At 44.2% G+C, this 12,603-nt stretch overlaps 1 protein-coding gene across 6 annotated transcripts in view; it reads right to left on the bottom strand.

The window, feature by feature from the left end:
* NAV1 (neuron navigator 1) overlaps positions 1-12,603 on the bottom strand; it is a 296,089-nt gene that overhangs the window by 89,962 nt on the left and 193,524 nt on the right. For all 6 annotated transcript variants that reach the window (XM_082246689.1, XM_082246691.1, XM_082246690.1 and 3 more), the window contains one exon: positions 5,358-6,021. In XM_082246689.1, coding sequence (XP_082102815.1) covers positions 5,358-6,021 — 664 coding nt within the window. The remainder of the gene's footprint in view (positions 1-5,357; positions 6,022-12,603) is intronic.

Here is a 12,603-nt window from a genome sequence, read left to right as displayed (position 1 = left end):
CTTCAAGCTCATTTTAATTAATTCAGGTTATCATCCCCCAGCAATTCACACCTTCAGCCATGTATCTTGAAAAATAAACACCTACCACAGATGCCATGGCACTCTGGTGGATGGATTATGCAATGAAAAAAAAAGGTTGATCTCACAAAGGTTATTTCATTTTCTGTCATGCTCTTGACACATTTCATGTTACCATGCTGATTAGTGTCATGGTAACATTGTGTCATGATGACATACTGCTTGATACAATGGTGATTGAGTAACCCATGTGGATATAAATGGTGGGTATGTTTCTGATACTAATAAGAACTGAAAAGGCAATTTGAATGAATGAGTAATCGTCCTCAACTTGGGGAAACTGGAACAAGTCCAGTAGACAATGACTGACTAACTAGCTATACAATGATCTGAATAAATAAGAAACTTCACAGACATAGGCTTGAATATGGCTGGTTAAATCATAGGATAAAATATGCCATTACATTCCTTCCCTTTATTTCTAAATCTCTTAGATGCAAGAAATAAATGGATTTTTGTAAAATCTTACCGTAAAATCCTTTTCTCTTAGCTCATTGACAGACGTAGTCCTCGGTGATACAGCACCTTCGGGTTATGTTGCCTCCACAGGAGTAGGACTAGACAGGAAATAAAATGCTCTGGCCACACCCTAGGGGCAGTCCCAGAGGGTATATCCTCTCTCTCTCTGCCTCAGCAAATCAGTTATGTCATAAAAGCAGTCTTTAGAGAATTTAACCCAACCCAACTCAAAAAAACAGAGGGGCGGGTACTACGTCTGTCAATGAGCTAAGAGAAAAGGATTTTACGGTAAGATTTTACAAAAATCCATTTTTCTCTATCGCTCATTGACAGACGTAGTCCTCGGTGATACAGCACCTTCGGGAAGTCCCAGAGCAGTATCACAAATGAGGGGTGGGAAAATGGAAATCAAATCCAAATCTAGAAGGCCCAACCGGTGCCAACTAGAAGTTTACAATGCTCATCCTTAATGATGAGACTCAACAAAAAAATTTTCAAACAGAAAAAAACCCTCGAGGTAGACCACCGGTCTCCTCAAATTGCGGCCTGCAAAACCTTGCAGCCAAATGAGGCATCCGCCGATGCCATCACATCAATTTTATAAAATTTTGTAAAGGTATGTACCGACGACCAGGTGGCCGCTTTACATACCTGGACCACTGACGCCTGATGGCGAAAGGCCCAGGAAGTACTGAGCGCTCGAGTGAAGTGCGCCCTAACAGGGAACGGAGGATTCCGACCCTTAATAGAATAAGCCTGTACCACCGTCTGACTGATCCATGTAGATATGGTCGCGGCAGACACAGGCAACCCCCTTCAAGGGCTATCCGTGATCACAAAAAGTGAGTCCGTCTTACGAAAACCACTTTAGGAAGGAAGGATGGATTCGGAAGAAGAACCACCTTATCCCTATGAACCACCAGATCTGGGGAACGACAGGATAATGCGGCCAGTTCTGACACCCTGCGTAGAGAAGTAATGGCCACCAAGAAGGCCACCTTCTGGGAATGTAAGCAAGGGAATCTCCCTAATATCTTCAAAGAGAAGTTTCTGAAGAACCGACCACACTAAATTAAGATACCAGGCGGTAAGGGTGCGTGCACTGGCGGAGCCAGATGTCGCACCCCCTGGATGAAATTCCGCACCAAGGAATGATTAGCCAAAGGTTTCTTGAAAGAAGATTGCTAACGCCGAAAACCTGACCCTTGATCGTGCTCAAGGATAGTTTCTGCTCAACCCCTTGTTGCAGACAGACCAAAATTCGGGTCACCGAATAGGTCTGTGGGGGAAATCCAATAGATTCACACCATGCAATATAAGACTTCCATGTGCTGGAAGTCGCTTTCCTTGCTTTAACTGGAGGTAGGAATAACTGAAGCTGACACTCCCTTGTCCTTCAGTACCTGGTCTCAATGGCCAGGCCATTAAGCCAGCGACTGTAAAGCAAGATGGAAGATCGGTCCCCGAGACCGCAAATCCTCCCTGAGAGGAAGTCTCCAAGGAGCGTCCGCGACTAGCCTCGCCAAGTCGGCGTACCAGGCTTGACGAGGTCAATCCAGAATTTCCACAATAACTCCACCTCTATCCTGCGAAGAAGTTCCCGCAGCAACTTGAGAGGATGGAAGGCATGCCGTAGCTGATACTGCCCCCACGGTGCGATCAGCGTTTCTGCTGCATCCGCTAGAGGATCGTGGCGCGAGCTACAAACCTCCGCACCTTCCTGTTAGGCCAAGGTGCCAACAGATCCACATCCGGGATGTCCCAATGAAGGGACAGCTAGGGAAAAAACCTCTGGATGAAGAGGCCATATGCGATTGGATCCGAATCGGGCTGCTCTAGAGCTGTTCGATCCAGTAAATCAGACAAAATCTGATCGCTCTCAGTTCCGATACCCTTATTGGTAATCTGGATACTATCGGAAGAAATGACTTCCCCTGGTTGAGCATCGGAGACTTCCTGGTCCGCTCGCTCAACCGGATCCGATTGTCCAGGGAATCGGAATTCTGATTCCATTAAAAAAGAATCTCCTTCAGGAGAATTCGGGTATGAGACTGGGTATACGGTACTGCCTCTAAGAAGGCCACCATCAGTCCCAGCCAATTGACGGACAGCAACATCCGAATCGTTGACTGAACCTTCTGGAGTTTCCCAGCAAGGAGAAACTCTCTTGCCCAGGATGTATCCAACCTTAGGCCCAGATAGTTCAGTCTCCTGGTGGGAACCAGGGATGATCTTTGGGAAAGCGAAAAAACGCTGATGTCCTGCGATGATGGGGATATAAAGATAGGCATCCTATATGTCTATGGACGCCAGGAAATCTCTTTTATGCAGGGAGGCCACCACTGTACGGATGGACTCTATTTCTTCCCAAGTCCAGATTTGGATGCACCTTGCCCTCTTTCCTGGGCATTGTGAATAGGTTCGAATAGAACCCCTGAAACCGTTCAATGTTAGAAGGGCAGAATCGCACCGGTGGAAGTGATCGAAACTCGATCCTGTGTCCTCCAGAAACCTGTGAAGACATCCCCCCCCCCACCCCAGAGATGGGTAGGGGCGCATCAGGCTATATTCTTCAGGCTTGGCTGAGCCGGACTATTTGTTTACCCGACCAGCGCCCTTTGAAACCCCTCTAAAGGGGCTTTGGAGGGTTTGGCCTTATCGCCCGCCCTCGCGGAACGAACAACTCTATATGAGCAGAAAAGGAAGGTCCTCGTTAGTTACGAGGTCTTTTTATCCTAACAGTCTGTGGCAAGACAGCAGGTGGTACCGTCTATCCTATAAAGAGGAATTCCTCAAACGGATAGCACCTAGCCATGGGTTTGGAAATAACAGGGGTTCGTTTCAAAACGACCCCATTTGGGTAAAGGAAAATCCTTCGCCCTTTTGGTAGGCTAACAAGTACCAAAAAGGAATCTCAGTCTCAGCTACCTCTGCCGGTGTAACCTCAAGACTAAAGGTTTCCCGGACGGACACAACTAGTGCATCCACCACTCTTGTGCTATGGCGGAGGCAGAAACGTGCTCCTCACTGCTGAGGAGATATTACCTGAGACAACAGCCCCCTAAGAGGGACCTGTAACTGCATTGACCAGTTCCGAATCCATATCTGAAGTATCTGATAAACAATAGGGGTAGGCGGGGGTCGCTACTTGACCCCCGTCCCTGACAGGCCACCTCCACCCGGGATACCAAAGACTCCAAAATTGCAGATAATGCATTAAAAACAAGTGGGGTACTGGAGGGTCCTGCGGCCACCTTGAGGGGATCAGGTGGGGATACCTATGCGGCAGGGTCAATGATTATACAAGACACTTGCCAGCGACAAAAAATGACAAAGTAAAAAAAAAAAAATTTTTTTTTTTGTGTCCCCCAGTCGCAACAGTGCCCCTCAGTGTTACCTGCCTTTTTGGACCCCACAGAGAGAGAGACAGACCCAAAGGCTCATCCCTGATGCACAGAAGTTTTCATCAGCTTGCTCAGTGCTTGTCTTGTTACAGACAGGAAGTCTTTGGCCCTATTTCCTGGGTAAAAGAGGCGGCTCCGCCCCTTAACACGCCTGCCGGCTCCTCCCCCTGGCTCCATGAGGTGTTTGAGTCACCTCAAACATGGCCGCCCCCATGCTGGAGACACGAGGCTACACCAAAATGGCGGCCTCGTGCGATCTACCAGACAATGGCGGCGGCCTGCACAGAATAGAGGCATGTCTGCAGAAGGATCTCGGCCTCACAACCCTTCACCCTCATGGTGGTCAGCGTGGTCGGAGGTACCGGACCCCAGCGGGCCGTATGCGGTCCGCTGCTTAGCTGGAGGAATGATCTGGAATGCAGTATACATGTATAGACATCGCCCTGTGGCTACTGACAGGTAGGATACCTTATACTATCACAGTAAAGTTCTAGTACTGCCACTGACTACAATCATTTACACATCTTTACAATTAGATTGTCAGCTCCCAAACCAAGCCTCCTGGCTTCTTGTACACAAAAATCACACTCAATTAGGGGGATCTGTGACATGTTATAGGATAGAGGGGAACCCATCCTTACCATTACAGAGAGGGGCCCGCGTTCACCACAAGACCCGTCAGGGGGAAAGGGGGAACATACTACTCACCATACCGGAACCAGGCGGGCGCCAACTCCTGACAGTACCCCTCTCCACCGAGGTAGGAGGGCTGTCGACCAATACGGGCGCCGTGACTCATGGTCTTTGGCGTTTCAGCGAGACGTTTAACTCGCAGGGTCAGTCTCCGTCCAGTGGGACTATGTCGCGGCCGACCCAGCGCGGAGCTATGGCCTGCACGCGCTCGTAGGCTAAACTGGGGTGACCACTGGATCTCAACATCCAGCCCGTCGCCCAGTTCAGCTTTCTTGCTTGAAGATCTCACAGGAACACTGGAGAAAAAAAGCTGTCTTAAAAAATTCTTTTCTAAGAAAAAAATCCTGCCAGGACCGAAGATCCCAGCAAGGTATCTAGGTCCTTACTCCTGACTAGACAGAAAAAAACTGATTTGCTGAGGCAGAGAGAGAGAGGATATACCCTCTGGGACTGCCCCTAGGGTGTGGCCAGAGCATTTTATTTCCTGTCTAGTCCTACTCCTGTGGAGGCAACATAACCCGAAGGTGCTGTATCACCGAGGACTACGTCTGTCAATGAGCGATAGAGAAATTTTGTTTTATGAATATTCACACATAATTTTTGGGTATTTAAATTTCTCACTTTTCTCTCTTTCTTGAGGACTGAAAATAGGTTGAAATCTTAAAAGGTGTAGAAGACTGTAAGAAGCTCAAGTAAGCAAAGGCACCAGAAAATAATTCTTACCTGTGAGGTGTAGTTGGTGTGCCTTCTTTTACACTATTTACAGTTGGTTCTACTGGATTTGGCGCACTTGTCCGAGATTCTGTGTCTTGAGCTACAGCTTTGGCACGGGCCTTCTCTTTTTCACGATCTGTCTGGTTAACACCTAGTCGACCACTAGCAACTTTGGATGGCTCTTTCAAGCGTGAAGTAGGAGTCCCTGCTGTCTTCCCTTGTACTGGCACAAGGCTTGCATCCACAGTACTACTGAGTGGGCGGCTGGCACTCCTGCCTCCAGTAACACTCATGCAACTGGATTTGGCAGGGCGTGGAAGACTGCGGTACTGTATGTTGGTGCGAGCGTTGGGTGAAAGAAAGCCAGGCTCTACTGAACATGAAACATCCAAGCTTGTCTTACGGCTCCCACTTACGGTGCCAGATGTGGGCTTTACAGGGATTCCTGAGGACTTTGGGGTTTTGCCTAATGTGGCAGAATTACCAGTAAGAGGGGAAGATGGCGCTGCAGGCTTTTTGTAGCCAAAAGATGATGCAGGACGAGCAATGCCTGAGGGAGGTTTCTTAGCATCTGGTGAACGTGGATCTCGTCCGGCATCAGAAGATGATCGTTGCAGTCCAGCAGTTTTTAAGCTGAGCTTAGATTTGTCAGTTGCCTTCTGCTCTGGTTTACCTACAAAGAACCAAAATAAACTTAGTTAACACTGAAAAACACTTTATTAAGTTAGCTAATGTTTACAGCAATACTAACTTGTTGCACTAACAGCTTAAATAAAATATCTTTAACCCTTTCACTGCCAGGTCCATACGGCGTACGAACCTACAGTACTGCTTCCAGCTGGCAAGGTCCGAATGCCGCATGAGCCTACATTCCTCCTCTGCTATAAACTCATGGTCATTTCAATGACCAGGAACTTATAGCAGAATTGTTCAGCAGACTCTGCTGAACAATCCTATAGCTCTGATCAGCTGATTACAATCCGATGATCAGAACTATTAACCTAAAATGTGACCTGCCCCCCCTCCCACCGCTGCTGCCTGCCTATCTCCTTCCTACTACTCTCTGTCCCTCCAACCAACCTGCTGCTATGGCTGCTAAAATGCCTCCCCCCTTCCTCTGTCACTAACATCCCCTCCCCAGCACATCTTTCACCCCCCCGCACAAGCCACTCCCCCCCCTCCACCAGCACCGATCTACGTGGCTGGATGCAATTTTTGGCTTTCCCCTGCTGCCTCTCCCGTCGACAATTGGATCCAGCCACAGTGTTAAAAAATTTAAAAAGTGCTAAAAATATCACCCACTCTAACCCCTCCTCCCTCCTCACCGATCCCTGGGCCGGCTCTCCCTCCACCCACTCCCGTCGTCTCCAGGTGCTGCCCAGAAGATCGGTGAGTGTCAGAATGGAGAGCGGAGGGGGGGGGGGAGGGGTTGGTTTGGCAAACCCTGTAAAGACTGTTTACTATATTTCAGTTTGTGAATAAACAGGAGTCTCTATGTAGTCTCCTATCGTATTCACTACAGTGCAGCGGACCCCTGATGTCTCTATCCAACCCCCCCCCCTCAAAAAAAACATATATACATATATATATATATATATATATATATATATATATATATATATATATATATACATATATACAGTGCATTGCGAAAGTATTTGGCCCCCTTGAATTTTTCGACCTTTTGCCACATTTCAGGCTTCAAACATGAAGATATAAAACTGTAATTTTTTTTGAAGAATCAACAACAAGTGGGACACAATCATGAAGTGGAATGAAATTTATTGGATATTTCAAACTTTTTTAACAAATAAAAAACTGAAAAATTGGGCGTGCAAAATTATTCAGCCCCTTTACTTTCAGTGCAGCAAACTCTCTCCAGAAGTTCAGTGAGGATCTCTGAATGATCCAATGTTGACCTAAATGACTAATGATGATAAATAGAATCCACCTGTGTGTAATCAAGTCTCCGTATAAATGCACCTGCACTGTGATAGTCTCAGAGGTCCCTTTAAAGCGCAGAGAGCATCCTGAAGAACAAGGAACACACCAGGCAGGTCAGAGATACTGTTGTGGAGAAGTTTAAACCCGGATTTGGATACAAAAAGATTTCCCAAGCTTTAAACATCCCAAGGAGCACTGTGCAAGCGATAATATTGAAATGGAAGGAGTATCAGACCACTGCAAATCTACGAAAACCTGGACGTCCCTATAAACTTTCAGCTCATGCAAGGAGAAGACTGATCAGAGATGCAGCCAAGAGGCCCATGATCACTCTGGATGAACTGCAGAGATCTACAGCTGAGGTGGGAGACTGTCCATAGGACAACAATCAGTCGTATACTGCACAAATCTGGCCTTTATGGAAGAGTGGCAAGAAGAAAGCCATTTCTTAAAGATATCCATAAAAAGTGTTGTTTAAAGTTTGCCACGAGCCAACTGGGAGACACACTAAACATGTGGAAGAATGTGCTCTGGTCAGATGAAACCAAAATCAAACTTTTTGGCAACAATGCAAAACGTTATGTTTGGCGTAAAAGCAACACAGCACATCACCCTGAATACACCATCCCCACTGTCAAACATGGTGGTGGCAGCATCATGGTTTGGGCCTGCTTTTCTTCAGCAGGGACAGGGAAGATGGTTAAAATTGATGGGAAGATGGATGGAGCCAAATATAGGACCATTCTGGAAGAAAACCTGATGGAGTCTGCAAAAGACCTGAGACTGGGACGGAGATTTGTCTTCCAACAAGACAATGATCCAAAACATAAAGCAAAATCTACAATGGAATGGTTCACAAATAAACATATCTAGGTGTTAGAATGGCCAAGTCAAAGTCCAGACCTGAATCCAATCGAGAATCTGTGGAAAGAACTGAAAACTGCTGTTCACAAACGCTCTCCATCTAACCTCACTGAGCTCGAGCTGTTTTGCAAGAAGGAATGGGCAAAAATTTCAGTCTCTTGATGTGCAAAACTGATAGAGACATACCCCAAGCGACTTACAGCTGTAAATCGCAGCAAAAGGTGGCGCTACAAAGTATTAACTTAAGGGGGCTGAATAATTTTGCATGCCCAATTTTTCAGTTTTTTATTTGTTAAAAAAGTTTGAAATATCCAATAAATTTCGTTCCACTTCATGATTGTGTCCCACTTGTTGTTGATTCTTCAAAAAAATTTACATTTTTATATCTTTATGTCTGAAGCCTGAAATGTGGCAAAAGGTCTAAAAGTTCAAGGGGGCCGAATACTTTCGTAATGCACTGTATATATGATAAAATTTTATTTAATCGCAGCATGTAAACAACTCTGTTTGCTGCCCTTTGCACCTTAAGGGGGGATGGTTGGTGAAAACGCAGCTCAACAGCACATTTTTGCCACCCCCAACCCCCCTCCCCGCAACTCTAAACAAGGCCTAGGATCTTATTCATGTGGGGCATACTACAACAAGGCTGTGTTTAGCTTCACAGTGCTGCACAAGTGTTCCGTGCATCCCCATGTAGGCAGTCGCATCAATGTCTATTGGGATATAGCAGCTGCAGTGGAATGCACAGTTCTGTGCATTCCAGTGTAGGCCATCCCATTCATGTCAATTGGAACACAGCAAATGTATGGACACAGCCACTGCTCCCAACTTGACATCCATGTGGGTGCATGTCCCTGAACTCACACTGTCTGGGTTTGGGGCCACGCACCCACAGCCAAACAGATGTCAGATTTGTCCTTACAGCCGCTGTATCCCAATTGACATGAATGGGACTACCTGCACTCCAAAGACATGCTGGTAGGTTAATTGGATCCTGTATAAAAAAAATTGACCCTACTGTGTATGTATGTGAGTTAGGGACCTTAGATTGTAAGCTCCTTGAGGGCAGGGACTGACGTGAATGTACAATGTATACTTAAGGCGCTGCGTAAATTGACAGTGCTATATAAGTACCTGAAATAATAAAATAAATAATGCACAGAGCACCTGTGCATCCCTGTGCAGGTAGGTATGGCTCTCCATATGCCCCCCTCCATGGGCATACGCTTTAGTACACACCATGTGAACAAGGACTTAGCAGGAATTTTTTAAGCTATTTTGTGTTTTGTATGCTAATAAGGATTTTAGTGTTTTTTGAAGTAAAACAGCAATTTGATAAACATTTGCTTTGTACAATTATTGTGCCCCTACAGCAACTCCTTTTTATTCTACTGGTCATGTGCATTCAGAAAATATATGGTTGGGGGGGGGGGGGGTTCTTTTATAAACTCTGAAAGCTGTAAGTGAAAAATTAAAACCTCAAGTTTTTTATAAATATATGCTTATTTAGTTTTGCGTACATTCGATTTTCACCATTTCGTAAAAAAGGCACAATTTAAAATTTACAAATATTTGTTTTTTATTAACTCAATACAGGACAAACTTTTGTATTTAGTAGGAATTGAGCAGGAATTGTGTAACATTTGCTGTGTTTTTATCTGCTAGTAACGATTTTAGTGTATTTTTAGTGAAAATATTGTTTTAAAAAACATCTGCACAAATATCAAAAGACCCTAAAAATCAGTAGCACCTTCTTTTTATTCTACTGGTCATGTGCTTTCAGAAAGTATATGGGTTTGGGGTATTTTACAAACTCTAAAAGCTGTAAGTGAAAAATAAAAAGTTTAAAACTGGAGCACAGGGCATGGCAGCGGAAGAGTTAAACAGAGGTGGGCTCAAACAGATATCAATTGCCCCATGGCCAGCAAAGAACAAGACTTTTGCAGAAACTTGAGTGCAATTTAGTGTTGTGTAAAGAAATAAATGGCAATAAATAGCAAAAAATGTTTCCCACAATCACACTCAAGCTTCTATCCCTTGTGAATTACATGCAGGTATTAATGCAGTTGTGAGATATAACAAGTGGAAGTAAATGTGTTTTATGCTAGAGGCTTTCAATATAATATTTTCTGGATAGTCTTCCAGCTGCTGCAGCTGCACAGTGAAAAATCATTTTTGCAATTTGGAATATTGTTGCTTTCATAATTTTTTAGAGCAGGTCAAAAATAGACATTTTGTATTAAAGAAAATATGTAAAGAGTGTAATGAATCTGGGGTAAATATTTTTATTCACTTCTATACTGCCTGGTACACACTATCAGTTTTTTCATTTAAAAAAAAAAACTGAAAAGCTAAGAGAGGAGGAGCCGCTGTACCAACTATTCGATGTCAGTACTGCGATCTCCCCACTGAGCTATTGTGCTGCCCCCCTGCCAGAACACATCAGTCAGTGCTTGCAGCCATCGCATGTCGATCATTTTCTGGTTTTCCAGCATGCCCGTTAGGCAGAAGCTGGCCGTTTGGGACAGGCTAATGTACACATGGACCGAACACCAGCCAATATTCGGCCCGTGTGTTCCAGGCCTTACTGTGGTGTTCTTTCCTTTTTTTTCTGGATAATTGCTACCCGATAACTACCGCAATCTGCTGATTATTTGTTTGGGAAAAGAAGCAATCAATGCAGAATAGTCTGTGTCCAGTTCAGGAAGTGGAGGTTCTCCAAGGAAGAAGATTTTTTAGAGCTTTCCACCAACAACTTTAAGGGTTCAAAGACACTTATGCATGTGTCTCTGCTCGTTTGCCAAAGCACATTTTTTGGTGCATTTAGCTTTCAATGGGTCCTCAACCTGCCTTATTTTTCCATTGACTGTGCTGTTTATTACAATATATGCAATGTGGTATGCTCAGAGATGGGTACATTTTATTACCATTGAAAATGGACAGCAACACACTGCAACATGCATACACAGCCCATTGCCGTTCCATGTGTGTACACTGACTAAAGGTGACTAAATAGGGAGACATGAAGTAAAGCCCCGTACACACGAACAGATTATCGAACGATCTGTCATCCGTTTTTTGTGGCTAGTCTGATGTGGAAAGTGAAGAGGTTATTTTCCTACAAATTTTCCGGTACGACAGAATTCAGAAGTGATGTCATGTGTTGGATTTTTTTTTATGTGTTCTTTCATCTCTGAGCATGCCTAGTCTTGCTCTTAAGATTTTTTTCCATCGAAAACTGTACTAATGAGACGAAAACCGGACGTTGTGTTGAAGGACGATAAAAATTTTATAGCCTTCACATCAGGATTTTTTCGGCTGAAAAGTCGGAGTCGGCTGTCGAAAGCAACGTACTAACAATCCGAAAATCGGCAGATCGGTCGTCGGACGAAATTTCCCTTCAGATTTTATTATTGTGTGTACAGGCCTTAAAGGATGGATACTGCAGAATAATTTCTTCTGGATTGCAATGTTACCTTTGTACTTGCAATACAGAAGGTTGGAGAATTGGGAAAGAGTTTAGCTTACATGCTTCATTTGATCCTCCCACCTCCTCCTTATTACTGGCCATAAGGGCTCGAAAACAGGAAACATTCAATAGATAGCATCATGCAGACAGTCAAGTGGACACCCAAAGAAGAGGCCACCGAAACTAGACAGAAGAAAAGAGAAGAACAGAGCCTGTGGCCATGGCTTCAAGTAAGTAAAATGGGCATTTGGATAGGTTGTTTATTTTTATACCAGCAGTTAGAGGTGGGCGAGTGGGGTACTAATATAGTTGGGCTTGGGGAGGGGGGAGAAGGTTAGGATGCTGCATAGTAACATGTTACACCCTAAATACAGATGTAACACATAACAAGTTACTAAAGGTGAACCTATCTTTATAAGTATTATGTTAACCTAGCAATTTTCTTTATAGTCTCCAGTTTTTTAAGGTTTAGATTGGCTAGCTCAGGAATAGGAGACTATAAATTAAAAAGATCAGTGTGTAAAGTGTGGTAACCAATAGTAACCAAACATCATCTGTTCCTCTGATGGCCCCAAACTAATAACAATTCCTTACTATTGTTTACTGGATTTCTGGCTAATGACCTAGTAAATTATCCTAGAGATCAACTGCAGACATCTCAGTAAACCATTTTGTTCAACTCAACATATTGGGCAAAACACAATACAGTTAAAAAAAAAAACACAATACAGTTAAAAAAAAAACACAATACAGTTAAAAAAAAACCCTCAAACAGAAACACAAACATCCTCAAACAGAAAACGGTTTCCCTAATTATGACTCTACTTAAACGTCTTGTTCTAGCTCCATTAAAGCAGTATTAAACCCAAAAGAAAACATTTATTATATTCCAGGTTACCGATTCTTAGATGTGATGGCTGCATTCATTTTCTTTTTTTAGGCTTTCTTTCTCCTATTTTCATCTAGTGATGCAGCCAG

Source organism: Pelophylax lessonae (genome assembly GCF_965119305.1).
Source record: "Pelophylax lessonae genome assembly, chromosome: 2".
In the NCBI taxonomy this organism is placed as follows: Eukaryota; Metazoa; Chordata; class Amphibia; order Anura; family Ranidae; genus Pelophylax; species Pelophylax lessonae.
The sequence above is the reverse complement of the archived record's forward strand: the minus strand, read 5'-3'. Positions and strand labels throughout refer to the sequence as shown.